The sequence below is a fragment of the Wolffia australiana genome, chromosome 5 (assembly GCF_029677425.1).
Source record: "Wolffia australiana isolate 7733 chromosome 5, ASM2967742v1".
Classification (NCBI taxonomy): Eukaryota; Viridiplantae; Streptophyta; class Magnoliopsida; order Alismatales; family Araceae; genus Wolffia; species Wolffia australiana.
Genome location: NC_135839.1, coordinates 2,383,009 through 2,403,041, shown reverse-complemented (window position 1 = coordinate 2,403,041; position 20,033 = coordinate 2,383,009). Strand labels below are relative to the sequence as shown.

The following is a 20,033-nucleotide window of genomic DNA, read 5'->3' as shown; positions in this document are numbered from 1 at the left end:
CACAGAACAAGTACATTTTTAGAATTTTTATTGTATCCGAGCTAGGACTGATTTAAATCATATGATTAGAGACTCATAGATCATAATCAAAACACAAAAGTTCGTCTACGATGTGTCTTTGGTATCTTAGGTCTAATGATAGCTTACCCAACTCTTACATGACCCATTCAGGCATGAACAATCAGTGATGTATCCAAATCATTTCATTGAATTATTTTTTCAGAGACCACCCAATATGTGACCTTCGTATCTCCATGCTAATGGCTACAAGATCAACATACTCATCAGTTCAATGGGGACTAGACAGTGTTATTATTTTCATTTATTTTGATGTCCTTCTTGAGCATCCTTTGAATATGAATAATTATAAAATATTTTAAAAGATATGTAATATCCATATTACGTTTTCATCATAACTCATTAGTCATTGCATTTATGGACTTCAATTATAAGCATCACACATGCATTATAATGAATTTTATTGTATAAATGAATTTTGAATGAGATGTAGAATGTGTGATTGGCTTTCATGTCTAGAGTTCCAATTGAGTGATTCTTTATCTCTTTTAATTATATCTCTCCATGGTCTATTATCAAAGTTATCTTTCAAGTTTTTTTGACGGAAACACATCATTCAAGTTTTTTAGTGGAAACACATCATTCAAGTTTTTAAATTGAAACATGCTGCTATCAAGGGGAGAATACAAACGAGATGAACAGATAGGAAAATTTGGAAAAAATACATCCAAATCAGGAAATATGGAAAACATGTGCTATAAGATGATGCTATTACATAGAGATCATGATCTCATTGAGAGAAAAAAATAATTCTATTTTTTTGCATTCTCTTTTCTCTTTGCCAAGGTTCATTTTTTGTACATTTTTTATTTTTAAATGATGAATTTGAAACTGATTTAGAATAAAATATACTTTTTCATCCATCACGGCTTTCCATTGAGGAATGTAAATAAATAATTTAGACTGTATTTTCATTGACACAAACTATTAGGAATTAAGGATGACCATATGGTAAACGACTTGAATTATCAAATTATGAAGATTTAGGTGGGTGTCATTGTATGGAAATATTATTAGACCAGCCCCTAGTCTATTAGGAGTTCGGAAATAATTATCCTTCAGTTTATGCTTCCTACTTTCTATAATTTTTCATATCTATATATTCATGTTGTTATTGCCCTTTTTTTCTCACAGAAAAGTAATTTTAAATAAGGAAATATTAGGACATAGACAGAAAGCTAGGATTTCCAGCATAAATTTTTATGATAGTTTGAATATTTTGAAATGTAGACCTGAATCCAATTGGAGAGTGAGAAACATGATTCCCCTCTATTGATGGTTATTTATTTCTGAAAAATATGTGATTCTCTTCATTTATTCACATATTTTATGGTAAGAAAAAGCTTTTAGACACAAAGATATGTTTAAATTTGAATGTAGGTTCTTGACATGTCAAACTATTCTAGACATCCAAGTTTGAAAATCTTTGGACATGTTACCACTAGCGGTATAAGAATATTTCTTTATGCTTTATTGTTTCAAAATACATATATTTATTTCTCTATTAATATAGCTTTGCAGTCCATCTTGTGATGAAATCCTGTTTCAAAAAGAGGATGTTAACAGGTTGACAATTGGTAATCTAGGATTTACGCATGCTATTAACTTGAAAATCTAAATCTGGTATTGATGGAGCGCATCCAGATGTCGCCAACGAATCAGCAGCGGAGCCGTCATCGCCATCATCAGCATCGCCGCCGGTCCGTGTCCAGCCCGACCGGCACGCCAAAGGGTCCGTGAAGACGCCTAGGTTTAAATACCCCGGGTGGAGCACGTCCGCATTTGTCTCTTCGTGTTTTCATTTTTTTCTGTTTTCAGTTGTTTTAAATCCTGTGTTTTGTTCATCACGACGAATGAACCCTACTCATCGTGATGCGTCCGTGTCGTCGTGCTCTCAGTCCCGCCATATCTCTTAGTTTCGCATCTTTTGATTTTGTAGTGTCTTTTTTTTAATGGTGTAAAATGGGGGGGAGGATCTTATTGGGCTCCTCCTCCTGGACTCATTGTAAGGGCCCATCATGGCCCTACATAAGGCCATGATGGGACCACGTTCTACCGCAGATCTGGAAGTTGTGTTTTTGCAGTTACCGTCATTTTCAGATATCATCCAAGAGAAGAAGAGGAAGGAGAAGGGTGAAGAGAAAGGAGGAGAGGAGGGGAAGAGACTCGACGGCTCCCCTTGGTAGTCTGCCGCTGGTGACTGCCCGTTCGTCGGCCCTCCTCGAACGCTGGTCCACCGCTACCATGACGTGTGCATGCCTCCATCTCCCGATCAGACGGTGCACTCCCGCGCGTGACTGTCGCCTGACACCACGCATGCCACGCTACCGACGCCACACACGCTATCTTCCCCTACCAGGAGGACTCTCACACGATCTCGGGTGGGTGTTCGAGTATCACCGGGTGTTGCTGTCGCGGGCTGAAGAGGTTCGTTGACTTCTGCTCTCTGTTTCTGATGTATCCCCAGGTGTTAGACCCCTAACTAGGCAGCATTCCTTGCCCAGAGGCCTGCGTGCTTATTGGAAAGGTTTGTCCGTGTAATCAACTCACGAAGTCTTGAGTACTGAGTCAAATGGGTAGTGATGCCCAATACCTGATCTATTAGGCCATTGCCACTGTCGGTGGTGATTCCCGGCAGAGTGTGCACGTGCCCGTCCATGCCCAAGGCGGCGTGGATCAGGTCCAGTCCGCGCGTGCTGGGCGCACGGGCTGAACGGCACCGACACGCGTGCGCAAGCGCCGCGCACCAACGCCGAGCACCACGCGTAGGCGCCAACGCTACCCGCCAGCGCCGAGCGCTGCACGCGGGAGCGGGAAGCGCTACACGCGGGCGCGGGACGCGCAGGCCGGGCGGCATGCCACGGGCGCAGCGCGCGAAGTTGCGCGGGTACCGCGTAGCGGCTGCGGGGGCAGAGCGCGCATTGTGTGTGCGGGGCGCGCGGCTGGGAGATATCCCGCCAGGAGACTAAGGCATGTGGCGCACAGAGAGCGCCGCGACGGCACAGCGGGCGCGTGGCGCTCCTGCGGGTAATGCTGGGCGCGCAGCGCCCAGCTCCTGGCGTTGAATGCGGCAGCGTCGCGCAGACTGCGCGCCAGAGTGTAGACACGGGTGCTGGTGGCGTGTGTGATCGTCAAGGCAGGGGTGGCGTGTGTGATCGCCATGTCCGCGGGCGCGCGGCGCCCGGCCCGGCGCACGGATGGGCGGCAGAGCGAGCGCGCGCGCGCGAAGCGACGGCCTTGAGGCAGTGCGGCGACATTACCTCGGCGCAAGGCACCTCGTCTCGTTCCTTGTAACACCCCTCGTCTTCCCCCATGTAATCTACAATGTATTCTTGATGATATCAATGCAATGACCATATTCACTGACGGTGCCTAGCACCAATGACTCCTCTAAACCTTTCTATGTGATCTTAAGCAATCCCAAGAGCTTCCGCTGCAAGAGATCAAGGCCGCTCAGTGTTCTGCCCAAGCACTGAGGCCGGTACACGTCAATTCCGAGCAAAGAGTCCTAGCTCGAGAGTTGACCGTGTGGCACCAGGTCAGACTCCACTGACCGTGTAACATAGCGCACGACGTGCCCCCGCCACAACCCGGACCATCGCCCGTAGAGCCCCACGATGACATCGGGGGTTATCGCGGGTTGCCTGCTGACCGACGCGGATTGCCATCCATACGACACACGATCAGTTGCAGCAAGCTGACCGACTTTTGGGGTGTCGTCTGGCCGAGGCTTTGGCTACACGATCAGCTCCCACGCTGTCCGCGAGGCACTATCAAGCCTCCATGTAGTCCTCGCCAGTGCGCCATTCCAGTTGAATCGCCAACGGTGCCTCAGACTCATTCATTCACCGGCCCTGGGATACTACGGGATCGTGTTGTTCTTATAGTGCAGGGATGCGGACGGGACGGGACGTGGACGGTTCGGGACGAAATTTGTCCCGTCCTATGTCCCATGGTAGAGTATGACGAAGGACGGGACGGTTTTTTGTCTGCGGTCAAAAAAACCGTCCCGTCCAATAATCCCAAGACGAAAATTTGTCCCGTCCAGTCCTCTCGGGATGAATTTTCGTCCCAAAATTCGTCCCGGACGAAAAAATACATTATATATTATAATATATTATAAATTGTCCTCGTCAGGCCACGTGTCAACATCTCAACCGTCGGATGTGAATCCGACGGTTTCCCGTCCAGATTCATCCGTCTGTCGTCCAGGGACCTCCTGACGGAAGATTTTTTCATCCCAGAGGACGAAAACCATCCCGTCCGGCGGTCCCCTGGACGAATTTTTGTCCCAGAATTTGTGCTTGCCCCCGGACGTGACGATTTTTTTGTCCGGGGACGAGAAAACCGTCTTGTCTTCATCCCAGCACTATAGTTGTTCTACGCACTACTGGTGCGCTTTTCGAGGTCAACCTTACAGCGGTAGACACCATCCGTTCTGGCACTCACATTGTGGTCAGTCTTGTCCTGCCCACACATAATGCCTGTTCGGTTGGGCCACTACCACGTAGTGTCGCCACGTCATCTTCTTCGACATCGTCTCTCCGCCGACTCCTGGTCCAGTGCAGCGTCTCCTCCGCCCACTGAGCACGCCGACCCTCTCTGGCCCGTCTCCACCGCATCTGCCCCCATCCCTCTGTGCACCGACGAAGACGTCAACGACGAACGCTGCCACCGACGTAGTACGCCGTTCCCATTGCTCACCAGTTATATTACGTCTTTTAGTATATTTCAGTATATTTTTCAGTATAACTCCACCGCGCTGGGGTTAGTTTAGGTGGGAGAAAATTATCGAGAAAAAAAACTACGACGTTGAGCGTCTTCCTAGGTATGGGGCGAACCCGTCTGTTACATGCGAGCCCCTACGGAAGTATTCCGTTCGGCGCCATAGTCGTCGTCGTTGTTCCGACGAGGGTCAAAAGGTCACCGTCATCGTCCCCGGCTGCTGCCTCGGAGCTCGGAGCTCGGTGAATTCTCACTCGTCGGCCCTGCACGTACAATCCACTTAGGACATTTGTATCCACGTAGTTACATTCACTTAGCGATTTTACCCGTCGGACAACCCCATCGACGACGTCCGACATCAAGTATTTTTCATTAGCCCATAGAGGAACCAAAAAATGTTTTTTATTCTTGTATATGTTTTAAGATTTTCTCTCTTTCTTAGAAGAGCTGTGATTCATATGTCATAAAAATATGATAAAATTCCAGTAATATTTTATCATAAATACTATTTAAATATATTAAAGGGCAAATTTACTTAACCATCCTAGTTTGGACCTTAAAAGCCTGATATAGTTAGGGGCGTCAATCAATGCTTCTTATGATAATGATATCATATGTATAACTATTTTCCCTTTGAGATATCTCTCATTTTATATGCAAATGATCGATTGTTATGGTGAAAAGTCATCTATAAAATGTCAACAATATGAATTTAAAATGATTTTGGATGTAAATTTTTAGAAAATGGTGGGCATTGTGATATAGAAAAGTCATAAGAACACGCCATCTATATTTTTACTTTTATTATAACTGTTTGATTCTTAGGGTAAAGTGCTAAATCAGAAAACATATACTAACATGCCAATAAATAGGAGTATAGGTTAATGCCAAGGTAAAATTACTTACGTTACCGAATGATAAAATGGCTACCAAATTTCAGATTTCAAGTTTTGGGAGCCTGGTTGAAATGTTCTGGAAAATGAGGTATAATCTAACTTAGTACTCTTTCTTTATGAATATTTAATTATTTGTCTGTGTTGGCAGATTTTAAATTTTATCATGAGAAATGATATTAAAGATCAGACATATCAATATCCCATTTACTAAATAGTATTCTAGGTTATATAAAGAGAAAAGTAACATGAATTATCAAAGCTTGAGAATTTGCAATCATGTTTAAAATATGCATGTGATCAACACATAAAATACAGCATACCTACATATTTAGTAAGTATTTCATCACACTAGCGATTGGGTGTTTTAAGGGTAGTCTCAATTAATAGGAGCTACAATACTAGTATATACTAAGTGGATAAAATAATGACAAAATTTTGAAGACATTGATAGAACAAGATAGAAATGTATATAGTTAAGAGACTAATGGTTCCGTGACTTTAATGATTTGGCTTAGTCCTCAGATTCCGCTCTAACTACCCATTTGAGATACAAATAGCAGATAATACTAAATTCATTTATGTCATTGACAAAGCCAAATTTCATCTTTAGTTTATGATATGAAATGAATGATGTGAAGATGACTAGATTTTAGAATATTAATCTGTCATTGTCATCATCATTCTCAAGAACAAATATGAACCCTAATCTACTGGAGTTGATTATAAGAGATTGTTGCAGAAAAAAACTAATTTTGCCTCAAAATCCCGGCAAGATATGTTGTTTCAGTTACTAAAGAGAAAATCTACCTGCTGAGGATTCCAGGCTTCAAATTAACAACAATCTTCAAGAATTTTTAGAGTCACTAATGTACTGGTTTAATGTAGGTCAGTACATCCTTCGACACAAGGAATCATTAATCTTAAAATATTGATTATGATGATGAATTTAAGGTGTTGTTTTATCTTTTTATATGCTCATTTAAGGAAATTTGCAATGGGCATGTGGAAATGGGAGCAAATACTTCTTCTATGATTGAATATTCACATAATGAATGGTATTTAACATCAAAGATATTTGCATGTTCACAAAGTAACATAAAAAACACGGAATTGGAAGTTTCTTTAAGAAATTTTCATCTCTCACCTTGATCTCAGAGTTTATAAAATCTGATTTTGGACTTTCTTGACAGATGAATAAATGAAGAGGAATCTACTAAACAGCAGAGTAAATGATTTAGTTTATCCAAATTTAGATTTTTGGAGGGTATGGTCTAATGGGAGTAATATGGCGACACATTGACAACGTCATTTTCAAAACGGAAAGCATCGACAAACGCTGACGTACAAGTAGAGACGAGTCTTGCCTCTGCATGGTTTAAAGGACCTCGAGCCAGAGAGCGGGGCAGCCCCGTTAGGTGTTTATGTATACTTAACAAACATATTTATTTATCACATTGGGAGGGTCACCGATTTTGCGTGATATCCCTTAGCTTCTTTAAAAAAAATAGTCTTGTGGGAGAAAAAGGAATTCCTTTATTCAAGGATTTTCTCTACTTGCTCAAAGGTTGAGCATAAAGAGTTTTGATTCTCATGGAAACAACATGCTGTAAAACAAATGAAATAAATCAACTGAATAACGACACGGTAGGATGACCAAAATATCCGTCAGTGCACGTTTTCTAAGCTGTTCATTGGCTAAAAGACTAAACAACGACGAACGCTGGTGTACAAGTAGAGCGCGGGGCGGCCCCGTTAGGTGCTTATGTATACTTAACGAACATATTTATTTATCACATTGCGAGGGTCACCGATTTTGCGTGATATCCCTTAGCTTCTTTAAAAAAAATAGTCTTATGGGAGAGAAAAGATAGGATTCTCTCTACTTGCTCTAAGGTTGAGCATAAAGAGCTTTGATTCTAATGGAAACAACATGCTGTAAAACAAATGAAATAAATCAATTGAATAACGACGCGGTTCTAAGCTGTTCATTGGCTAAAAAAACTTAAAATAAATTTGTGGGTAGATAATGCATACCAGGGAGAAACTGTCTCTGTTTCTCTTTCTATCTCTAACCGGAAGGGCCTAGATGATAGAAAGCCCAGCTGCTCACCTGGATTAGTACAGAAAAAAAACAACTGTGCAACTTGTTTGGGAATAGTTCTATAATATTCTTCTAGACTTGAGGTAATAATACATCAGGAAAAAGGCAATCACTCCCCCAACGACGATTCCTGCGGTTGTTAGCCAGAATGCCCACTGCACAGAGGGGAGAAGAATATGGAGACATGAGCTGAGAACAACGCAAAAACAAAGTAGAATATTTTTTTTTCAAACTATAGAAACAAAGTAGAATATAAGGCGGTGCGTCGTACCATATGCTCTTCGAGATAGGATTTCAAGTTCATCCCAAAAATTCCTGGTGGAAGAGAAAGAATATAGTTATGACCAATGAAAACAGGTTCAGCTCGTTTAAAAAACATGGGAAATCCCAGAATAAATTACTGGGAGTGTATAATAGGAGTTTGGGGAAACTGGGTTTCAAATTCGTCTCGAAGAATATAATTATGGAGGATGAAAATATGTTCAACTTGCTAAAAAAAGGTGTGGAACCCAAATAAAATATTTGGGTTGTATGAAATGATGTTTTGGGTCTATCAGGAAGAAGGATAAGGAGAAACTGGGTTTTTGCTTTCAGAGAGAGAATACAATTATGGGGGATGAAAATTGATCCGATTTATCAAAAAAAAGTAGGGAAATCTGTATAAATATTTGGGGCGTGATTTATGATGTTTTCGGCTCAATCAGAAAGAAGGATTTCGGAGAAACAGGGTTTCAAGTTCATCTCAAAGATTCATGATGGAAGAGAAAAGATTTAGTTACAGAGGACGAAAACAGGTTCAAATTGTTACAAAAAGATAGGAAATCTGCATGAAATAGTTGCGGTGTATCAACTGACGTTTTGGGTTTCTCAAAAGAAGGATTAGGGAGAAACGTAGTTTTTTTTCCGATTCAACTCTGGAGAGATTTGGCCTTAGATCTACCACGAAAATTTTCAACATGAACATAGACAAAATTAAGATAGATAATTTCAAATCAGTTAAAAACAAAGAAAAATTGTATTATTCAGAGATATTTTACCAGCAACCAACGCTCCAATTGCAACGCAGAACGTTCCCACTTGAAGAAGAAGCTCCACTCGGCTGACCTCCAGCCTCCGCGAACTGAAAGCAATACAAGCTTTCTCACTCTAAGGGAAGTGAAAGCAAATGCTTGGTTTAACAGGTCCAGCTTGTTTTTGGATATCTTTTATAACTAAAACTACCTTTCTTCTGCGCATTTTTTTCCTTGTGAAATTATTAAATACCATCTTCTAGTTTTCTTAGAGAGAGAGAGAGAGTCGAGAGGAATACAGAGAGAGAAAGACAGTTGAGAAAGATAGGGGTAAAAATAAAGAGAGAGAGAGAGAGAGATAGAGGGAGAATGAGAGAGGGAGAGAAAGAGAGATAAGATGGTAGGGGGGAGGGAGGGAGCGGGAGAGGGAGAATGAGAGAGAGAGAGAGAAAGAGAGAGATATGCAGGTAAGGGGGAGGCGGAGAGAGGGAGAGGGAGAGGGAGAATGAGAGAGAGTGAAAGAGAGAGATATGCAGGTAAGCGGGAGGGGGAGAGAGGGAGAGGGAGCGGGAGAATGAGAGAGAGAGAGAAAGAGAGAGATATGCAGATAGGGGAGGGGAGAGAGGGAGAGGGAGAGGAGAGAGGGAGAGGGAGAGGGAGAGTGAGAGAGAGAGAGAGAGAGAAAGAGAGAGAGAGAGAGAGAGAGAGAAAGAGAGAGATAGGCAGATAGGGGGGAGGGGGAGAGAGGGAGAGAGGGTGAGGGAGAATGAGAGAGAGAGAAAGAGAGAGAGATATGCAGATAGGGGAGGGGAGAGAGGAGAATGAGAGAGAGAGAGATGCTGGTAGGGGTAGGGGAGAGAGGGTGAGGGAGAATGAGAGAGAGAGAGAAAGAGAGAGATGCTGGTAGGGGGTAGGGGGAGAGAGGGTGAGGGAGAATGAGAGAGAGAGAGAGAGAGAAAGAGAGAGATGCTGGTAGGGGGGAGGGGGAGAGAGGGTGAGGGAGAATGAGAGAGAGAGAAAAAGAGAGATGCCGGTAGGGGGGAGGGGGAGAGAGAGAGAGAGAGAGAAAGAGAGATATACTGAAGGGAGGAGAGGGAGAGAGAGAATAAGAGAGATATGCTGGAAGGGAGGAGAGGGAGAGAGAAAATAAGAGAGATATGCTGGAAGGGAGGAGAGGGAGAGAGAAAATAAGAGAGATATGCTGGAAGGGAGGAGAGGGAGAGAGAAAATAAGAGAGATATGCTGGAAGGGAAGAGAGAGACAGAAGGAGAGAGTGATTGAGAGAGAAAAGGAAGGGAGAGGGGGAAAAGACAATAGAGAGAGAATGAGAGAGGAGAGAGGAAGATGAAGAGAGACAGAGAGAGAGGTGGCTGAATTTGTGAGGATCTCAAATGTCATAGATTTATAAAAAGGGTTGATTTTGTTTGTTTTTTAACTATAAAGGGTTGATTTTGCAAAAGGGATTCTGGCCGAGGAGGTTGCGGTGGGGTGGGAATCTGGTCGAAGTACCTTAAGTTTACAGCAATCGAGTCCTCCATTTCCCTTGCTGAATCGAGGAGCCTTTCTGCCTGACCGTGACAAGATTCACATCTGTGGTAAGAAAAAGATTCAAGGATGAAAAGGTGAGTAGAAGGACAAGATTCAAGGAAGCAAAGTTAAGCAGATTAGAGAAGGATAAGTTGCAAGCTTGTTTTTTTTTTTTCTATTTATGCTTTATCTGAGTTTTTTTAATGCCCCTCAATGTCGGGACTAATTTCATAATTTTATATTTTTGGGAACTGGTAGGAACGTGTTCGTATTTATTAACTGGTTTTTAGTTCCAATAACTAGATTAAAGAAAAGGATGCAGTCAAGTTCTCAGGAACTTGACGAATTTATGAACATGTCTTAGTGAAACTAAATTGTTAGAAAAATCAAGAAAGAGAACTGACGACTTCAAAAAAATAAAATCAATCGACTGAAACATGAACTCGAAGTTTGAAATGTAAATGTTTTGATGAAAGAAAACTAGACTTTCTACAAACCTTTGCAGATAGTTCTCTAGTAGCATCTCGATTTCCTCTTCCTCCTCTGTGAAAAGATAATTAATAACGTTCATCTCAAAGTTTAAAATAAAATTACGCGCTAAATTTGCTAAAGATAACTTCAATTCGACTCATGTTGAGCAGACTCGAAATAGAAATGACTGCTGATGATGATGATGATGAGGATGATAATGATGAATCGTCATTCTCATCGTCATCTTTGTACATTTGTTGATGAAGGATTTAGTCATCATCATCGTCAGTTCTTCATGTCGAACAGGGATGATGTTGACGATGACAAAACTTCTGGATGACGATGACCATGAAAAATTCGTTATTCCTCCTACAAAAAAGGAGAAATTTTACAGAAGATAATGATGACTCTTCATCAATCATCGCTCTCATCATCCAGCTGTCGATGACAAGTTGAGTGTCATTATCTTCCACCGACCATCCATGGATGACGATGGCAATGGTGATCGCAATGATAAAATATAGGGTTGACAATGAAGATGATGAATTCATCATCATCCGCCAACCCCAAGTAACACAGCCTAGAAGTATGGTTACTGATATTCCGGCATCTAACCCCACGGAAAGGACTAAGAGTGATTAGACTTCTGAAATGACTGAATGGACAAGAAGACAAAGATAGATCAAGTACCTTCCGCAACATGCCTTTCCGAAGGAAGAGAACACTCTAATTCCCCTTTTCGGATTATGCAATTTCTCCCCATTACACAAATTCGACGGATTGCATGATGATCCTCCAAGAGATCTAGCAGCATTTGTTTGAGGGCCCCAGCTCGCGACCCAAGTTCTACCTGCACGTTCAACAAAAGATTTAAGTTCATCACTAATCGCAAACAGTACTAGGAAAAAGAAATTGCGAGATTTAAGTCCATACCAATGTTTGCTTGCTAATTCGGAGCTGCTCCAGGACATCAGCTGTCAAACGATTTGGTAGGACTTCAAGTAATGCAACCACCTACTCCAGAAGCAAACATTTATCAAACGACTGAATGTCACGAATACCATAGTTCATGAACGGTGTAGATCTTAAATAAGGAGATTGAAGAGACTTAAACATAACTGTTCAAAATTGAATCAGAATGGAGATGGTGGGGAGTATTTGTTTTCCACTACCCCAGATCACACTCAACAGAATTGCGTAACTGTTAGATGACAAGAGGAGAATGCCCAATCGGTTTTAAGTAGGGTGTTTTATGTAAACTTGTAGTCCTAGCTGCCCATTTAAGAAATAAGGAATGAATGAAACCATATGAGTTCAACACCAAAGCTGTGTTCTCGTGCTCCGGGATTTTCCCCTGCCGCCCTACCTTCTCCCAAGTCTCTCAAATCCTGACCGTTGCATTTCATTCCATGCCATGAGTGTTAAATTGGAAGATGGATGAGAAAATAACTATAATAAAGTCCAGATAACTGTAAATTCAGTAAAGTTTTCCCCCATTTATTACAATAAGTTCTTGAAAAAACTGAATAATGAAACTAATGCATCACTCCTATATGAAAATCAGAAAGAATATTTTATCAAAGAACTCAAATGACTTCACTTAGAAATCACAAAATCTTCCACAGCCAACTTCAATAAATTGTAAGACACCCCATTGTAATGATATCTCAGGAAGATGGCGGAATATAACTACATACTCTAATTCTGCTCTAGGTCAAGCCACTAAATGGGTCATAGGAAATGGTCCACAAAAAATATGCCAGCATAGGAACGAATAAAGTGGTAAGAATGTTTGAGTATAAGATATGCTGACTGCTGAGTATGATGCTAAAACACGTTCATGTTAATATCTTAGGCTTCAGGCCGATGAAAACCCAAAGAGAAGAAAACAACTCGCACGTGCAGAGAGATCGCACGTGTGATTCCCTTTCCTCGCCCATTTAAATAGAAAACAGGCGGCCAGAGGCAGGATTGAAATGAGATGTGCATACGATTTTCTGATGATGTTTTTACTCTGGGTCTGAAACGTTAAGTGCAAACATAAGCAATATATGCCATGGAAACTAAGTTAACAACCCAAAAAACTAAATAACAGCAAAGTTGGCAGATAGATACTTTATTAAATTGTCAAAATACTCACGCGAGGCTCAAGATCGAAAAGCTTCTGTTCTAGACGTTGTATTCTGGAGAGCAATGCAGCTTCCACAACCTGTTGTCAAGTTCTTCGAAGCTCATTAGAAGCGCTTACACATGATCTAAAAACTTTTTAGGATCTCTTGAAAAGCTCATTTGTAGGATTATTATTCATAGAACGGATAAACTAGTACAAACGATAAATCTCGCCATAGGCATAAAAGAAGACAAGATGATTATCGCTGATTAAAAAGCCCAATGATAGAATGAATTCTTTAGGAAAATATCCTTTTTAAAAAAATATGAGAGAAGATCACCAGATAAATCAGTGACCATCCCGATGTGATGAAACAGACATGATCAATAAGTAATGATTTTTTTTTGAAAATATACACACAAGTAAAGATTTTTTTTTTAAAGATCTCTTGTAAAACTTCTGAAAACAGATTCCACAGCCTGTTACCAAACATCCGACTCTTGAGGCACTTAATCAATTCAGCGGGCTAGTTTCTATTACGCAAAGTAACAGGAAAGAAGATCATACCAAAAAATAACCAAGGAACTGTATTAATGAATAGGAAATGATGGACAGAATTCCACAATGAGAAGAACAAAGATAGATAAAGAGAAGACTTCTGAGTTCTACAAAGGAGATTCAGATATCTCACCTCAAGTTCAAAGGGCATGGATGGTGCCCCGTTGTGGTTCTTAGGATTTAAGCGCGGCAATAACAACTTCAGAAATGCCTTCCCACCTTTCCTACAAAAAGAAAAGAACACTTCCCGATAAATAATGATAGGCGCAGTCCAGTTAATATGAATTAATGGTCCAGCAATAAGTAGATATTGTCTTTCAGAATAAGTAGATATTGTCTTTCAGAATAAGTACCGGTTATAATCGAATAAAAGAACTCGTTCTTTCATGGCTATTATTCTCAAGGAGCCAAGATTCAATAGAATAGCATGTTCACGGACCTGAAAAGAACAAACAGAAAAGACATTGTGTGAGAAAAATATTTGCCTTATCACTTCTTCATCTTAGGTGGAATTAATGTATAAAGATACAGATCAACCCGTTGAAAGACAGAAATATTTTGGGTGGTAAGCGCTTTGTCGGGTGACCGCCTTAAATTATCGTTAAAAAGAAAAGGAGAGATAGATATGCATAAAAATCAGGCATTGAGTTTCTCATTAACACTATGATAGCGTATCACGTGATGTGCAGCACGTGATACATCCAACTAGCCCTTATAACGGCTCCTGTATAAAATCACCTAAAAACAAGCAATGAATATATCTTTTTTCTGGTTATCTTTCTCGTTGCCCTTAAGGTTATCTTTCTTCCTCTAATCTCTTTCTCATCGAGAGCTCTCTTCTGCTGTCTCCTTCCTACGAGATCTTGGCAAACACGAAGTACATTTTTATGATACAGTTAAAAAAAAACATTTCACATAACGTCAACTCATGGTAATAACAAATCACACAGTTCGCAAACAGAACTAATTTTTTCAGATATGCGTGATGCATTTTTCCATACACCGTGAGGAAAAGTTGTCTTACCAGTAAAGAAGGCATTGAGTTGGTCAACCATAAAGATGGATCAACACTTCTGATATCTCGAAGGCGGAGCCCTGCAGTCATTGAATATCAATAATATCAGTAAAGCGAGACATAAGAAAATGATATGTAAGAGAGAAATCGTGACAAAAAGGGGACGTAGAACTGATCATTACTGCTCGACTAGGACCAAAAATCATCACAATGTTTGACATCTTCTAGTAGATGTTTTTGATTCCTCAAAGTAGTTCATGGGAAGTAACTTTTGACGTTAACATGCTACACTCCCCAAAGTTGATATGAATCAACAACTTGATTTAAAAATAATACCCCGTTCATAAGATGCCAAAACTTGAGTTAGCATCAAAACCAATCAATTTATTATTTGTATCTAATCTAAATGTTTGAAACCCGTCGAGTGAATTATCCTACTGATGTTTTGAAGCCAATCCATTTATTATTTCCATTTCTTCTGCCTTAAATAAGCCAAGGATAGGCAAATGAATTTTGTAAAAATACCCCACTAAAAATTGATTGGATATTCTTCCCTGTTGTCAAATAATAAATCAACCAAACAAAAAACAGACAATAGACTGGGAAAGGCTATGACATTTAATTAAACTTATTGCAATGGACTTACTGATTTGCCATGATACCCGAAAAAAGAAAATTAAAAGCACCATTTCACCATGTAAAAAAGTTACTGCAAAAATTCAAAGGAATATCTTCTCAAGTGATGGACGGCGCTATTCTAGGCCACGTAGTCTGCTCTTCTTTTCACTTACCGCTAGACTTCAGTAACTGTCTCCTGTTTATTTTCTTCGTGGCCATCAAACCGTCGGACCTTACTTCAACCACCTACAGGAAAAACTCAAGATTAAAATTGTATTAAGCACTACCTTTAAGATGCCAGCAACATCAAACGTCAAACAACATTATTTTGATGCTCCACCGAACAATGAAGCCTATGGGATTTGCCTTTTGCATTCAAAGATGAAAGAGCTGATATCAGTAACACAAAATTCACAACGGATGCAGAAACCTGGAACTTTCAATTAAGGTTGGGGGATAGACTGAGGGTACTGTTAGAGGACGGATGGGAAAAATTTTCTGTCAGTCATCTGTCCAATGGTGTTTTTCTGATGGTACCCATCCGTTATAGGTATCAGTCATAAGACAGTTCCATATAATGGTACCTCTGGTTCATTCAAAAAAAAAAATGGTACCTCTGGAAACCGTTTCAGGCCATCCAATGATATAATAGAGTAGCAGTGACGTAATCGAGATTCCAATGATATCATTTAAACTTCTTTTTGTAGATCCAAAATTTACCAAGATTCAGAACCAGGGACTGCAATGTGTGATAGAAAGAGCTTCCTACGTCCAAACTATCAATCTGACTCTATTGAGTAATTTTTCCGAGTTTGGATGAAGATGATGAAGATTTTTTGAATTGTGAAAGTATAAATGATAGCACATTGCACGTAACGATAGTATAAACAGCACATAGCACATAGGTCCAGGAAGACTGTTCTCAGATCTTCTTCGCATGTCTGTTTGCGCATGTGATATGGGCAATGCGGCAGATCCGAGGGGTGGATGTCTCTTCTGACAAGGCCTTCTAGGACTCTGTCAGGGAAGGCAGATCCAGGAGAAAGATGGAATGGGAAAGGCTCTTCGCTGCGTTAACGGTGATCTGGTTGCATAGCAATGAGCCTGTGTTTAAGCGGAGTATGTCCTCACACAAACAACATTCTTCATGACGCGGAGTCTCTTGTGGGATTCTGGTATAGACGGGGATGAAGGGGGGTCTTTTTGGTCATTGTGTGTATGGAATGTTTATCTATATTAATAGCATCAGGTTGATCACCGCTTTCCCGTAATCTTTCACTTTTAAAAAAAATAAACAGCACAAAGGATGTTCATCGCCCCCCAATTCAAATTACAGATTCAGTTTCAACCACAGAACCTAGTAGACTAGCCGTCTAATACACAGAGAAACAGTGCAAAAAAGAGCAGATCAAATATTGTGGTAAAGAGACGATTAATTACTATAGAAGTAGCACCGAAGAAAAGGAAAAGAACTCAGAGATCACCACAGCTAGCAGCCCTGACACGACCGAGATTCCAACGATAATACCTGAACTAGTTTTCATGGATCCTAAAATTTCCAATTTTAAAAGTCCAGTGTTGCAACGTGGGATGGGAAATAAGCTCAAATTATGTAATTTTCTCGTACTTCAGATAAACAACAAGCATATTGCAAAACCATAAACAACACAAAGAATAATTGTCCCCTACCCCCACCGAAGTCAAACAAAAGAACCGTTCTTAACTAGTTTCCACGAATTCTTAACTAGTTTTAAAAATTAAACTAAATTTTCAAATTTTAAAGTCCAAGGTTGCAACAAAGAATACGAGAACTTAAACGAAGAAACGAGCATATCGCAAGATCATACACAGCACAAAGAATAATCGCCCCCCCCTCCACCCAAGTCAAACAAACAAACCGTTCTCAACTAGTTTCCATGAATTCTTAACTAGTTTTTAAAAATTAAACTAAAATTTCAAATTTTAAAAGACCAAGGTATATTTCGATATCATAAACAGCACAAAGAATAATCATCGCCCACAAATTCAGAAAAACAAATCAGTCTCAACTCTTACAAACCTCGTAACAAGGCTCTCTAATTCCCAGCGAAATAGACTCCGGAGGCACCGATGCAGTCCGAGAAGCAAGCTCCGCCGCCGCCTCACCATCCTGCATGTTCGCTCCGGGGAACAAAGCATCATTCACAGGTTCCAAGCTCCCCTCCGACCTAATCTCGTCGTTTTTCACCACTCCGGGGGCACCGCCTCCGATCCTCTCTTCCCCGGTGGAACCGATCCGCCAAGAGAAGATCCGAGCATCGACGACGGGGATCGGCGGGGCCTTGGTTCTGCACCATCTTCCGCCATGGATGGACGGGGAAGAGGTCGAGAGAAGCGATCCGAGCTCGAGGAAGGCGCAGGAGCGAGCTCGAAAGAGGCCATGGGAGGCTGGTAGAGGCTCTTGGAGAAGTAGCAGCGGGTTGAAGGAGAGCGCTGGTGAGCTCGCTGCCCCCGCCATGGCCGCTTCCTCCCTTCGAAATCCTCTGCAAGATTGAATCTTGGAAGAGAGAGAGAGAGAGTCAGCCTATAAATAGTTTTTGGAAAAGGGATTTGATTTGTCCAAGGGAATTCCGCCAGTTGGATTAATTTTTTTTACTTGAATTTGAATGATTATCCTGATATTTTGAAATGTAAAAATTCGTTTACATTTCAAAAAATAGGAAAATCATCCAAATTCAAGTAAAAATTCAAGGGATTTGATTTGTCCAAGGGGATTGCGCCAGTTGGATTATTATTATTTTTTTACTTGAATTTGAATGATTATCCTGATATTTTGAAATGTAAAAATTCGTTTACATTTCAAAAAATAGGATAATCATTCAAATTCAAGTTAAAAAAAACTAATCCAACTGGCGGAATAACTTGGACACATAAAGTCCCTTTTCGAAAAACATCATTTGTTTTTCCCTATGTTTCATCTTTTATTCTCCTATAATACATCATTTATCCGGATAACATAAAATGAAAGCTTGATAAATGTTTATTTTCGTATATTTTCATCTTTCATGTAAGAAATTAAACCTTCGAAAAATGAAAAACACTAAAAAGTGCAAAAAGACCCTATGAGAAATAACACGAAGAACAGAGAAATGTTTTCATCAAAGCCCAATTCCACTATATAAACCGTTTTTTTAGGGTGGTGAAACAAGTCTTTCCTTTAGGAAATTTTTTGAATTATAAATCATTTGTACATTTTTTTAGATGGGAAGACAAGGACGGATAAGGAAGATGATGAAATAAAAAAACTTCAACTAAATCAGAATATTAAATATTTTAACCTTATGGGTATTAGGGTGCGACTACTATTATACATATGTGTTTTCAGTTATCAGACAACCCCCCATATCTTTTACCCAAAAAATGAGGAGCACATACGATATTGCCTTCGGATATTGACACTAAAAAATGATTTTTTAATACTAAACGTACAAGGTTAGGTGGATATTGACATAGGATATTATTAACAGAATAATGACAACGATACTGATTACGATATCAGAATGGACACTAGATTACAATACCGATTACGATATCATGAGAAATATTGATTGAGCATCAAAATTTTGGTGTATTCAATTAAATTTGGTTTATTTTATAATGAGGATATGATTGTGAAAAACATGACAAACTTATTACAGAACAACCTTTGGACCTGGTAATATAGATTATGTGATAATATAAATTAAACAAATTTTAGATGCATAATTTATGTTCGACTGATAACTTGCAAATTATAATATTAAATTGATATATATTACATTACATTTATGTGTTTTAATGGCCATATTTGCATGTCATCATAAATATATGGATATAAATGACTTGCACTGTGATTTTTATGATTGTTTTGAATTGTTAGTATGTTTTACATGGTATTTGACCTCTATGCATTGAATAAATATTTTTTACAGGGCTTAGAATACTTGGCTAAAGGTTGGTAAGGGTTTTACTAATTTTCAGGAATTTTCCCATATTTTTATAATTTTCTGACCAATATTTAGCCAATAAATGATTTTACAAATTTAAAGAATACATATTTTATTTAGTTGGCATTTTAGAAAGCATTTTATTATATATATGCATATATATCACGTGGCATCCACGTCATTCGCCCGAACTTCGGCGAATGAGTGGATGCATTAAAATGCCATTGCATTATTGGCTCATTATGGCATCGCAATGCGCGATGCCGTAATGAGCAAATGATTGCTTCAAAAGGAGCAACGTGGCACGGGCGGCGAGGTAAATGTATGATTTTTAAAAAATCATGCAATAAATGCACGCGGAGACAAATCTCTCCGTGCATTTATTAAATGAGAATCTACCTTGTACCGTAGTCAATAAGCCGCGTACATTGATTACACGCGGCATCGACACACGCGCATTTATAAATAAAGAAGATTCTATGTATTTAAATACACACCGTAATCGATTTGCCGTGTGCATTAAATGCACGCAAGAATAAAAAATGGTGTGTAATAACTTCTAACGAAAAGTATTTTTTGTCTTTTAGGATTTTTTTAAACGACGGCGACGTGGCGTATTCTCCTCTGTTTAAAATGCAGCATCATTTCACGATGATTACGGCCTGTGGAAGAGCGCAAAGACCTGTGAGAACACGATCCGAGGATGGAGAAAATGAAGAAAAAGGCGTCAGCCAATAAGAAAATTCTATTTTTTATTAAATAATCAAATGATCCAAGGGTTGAGATTAAAAGCCAGTAAAATGACGATATCTTGAGATCTACCTGTCCAATTGAGCTGAAATTTTGAGGGCATGTTTGTCTTTCCCCCCTCTACAATCCTGTTGGATTTTTAAATAGAGGTTGGGAAGAAGGCAAAATTCACTTTTTGATGCTCTCCCCAAGGAGTTGGCCAGGGAGGA

At 40.0% G+C, this 20,033-nt stretch overlaps 1 protein-coding gene across 2 annotated transcripts; it reads right to left on the bottom strand.

The window, feature by feature from the left end:
• Positions 1 to 7,687: 7,687 nt before the first annotated feature.
• Positions 7,688 to 17,643, bottom strand: MGT10 (magnesium (Mg) transporter 10). Of its 2 annotated transcripts, XM_078575131.1 has the most exons (14): positions 17,169 to 17,643; positions 15,283 to 15,355; positions 14,501 to 14,571; positions 13,830 to 13,915; positions 13,610 to 13,700; positions 12,949 to 13,017; positions 11,742 to 11,822; positions 11,499 to 11,658; positions 10,835 to 10,880; positions 10,320 to 10,400; positions 8,838 to 8,920; positions 8,072 to 8,115; positions 7,894 to 7,955; positions 7,688 to 7,809 (listed from the first exon to the last, which is right to left on the bottom strand). In XM_078575131.1, the coding sequence occupies exons 1-14, from the start codon at positions 17,604 to 17,606 to the stop codon at positions 7,806 to 7,808; spliced, it is 1,389 nt and encodes a 462-aa protein (XP_078431257.1). In that variant the 5' UTR covers positions 17,607 to 17,643; the 3' UTR covers positions 7,688 to 7,805. The 2 variants fall into 2 exon arrangements, with proteins under 2 accessions (XP_078431257.1, XP_078431256.1); XM_078575130.1 differs by having other exon boundaries at positions 7,688 to 7,955.
• Between the last annotated feature and the right edge of the window lie 2,390 nt (positions 17,644 to 20,033).

What these genes read in the sequence shown, in the direction of transcription:
- MGT10 (XM_078575130.1), bottom strand. Translation starts at nt 17,606, where the DNA reads ATGGCGGGGGCAGCGAGCTCACCAGCGCTCTCCTTCAACCCGCTGCTA. An exon ending in TTAGAGAGCCTTGTTACGAG is followed by an intron (nt 15,356 to 17,168) that starts GTTTGTAAGAGT and finishes TTTTTCCTGTAG; the next exon opens with GTGGTTGAAGTAAGGTCCGA. An exon ending in GGAAAGGCATGTTGCGGAAG is followed by an intron (nt 10,881 to 11,498) that starts GTACTTGATCTA and finishes ATCTTTTCACAG; the next exon opens with AGGAGGAAGAGGAAATCGAG.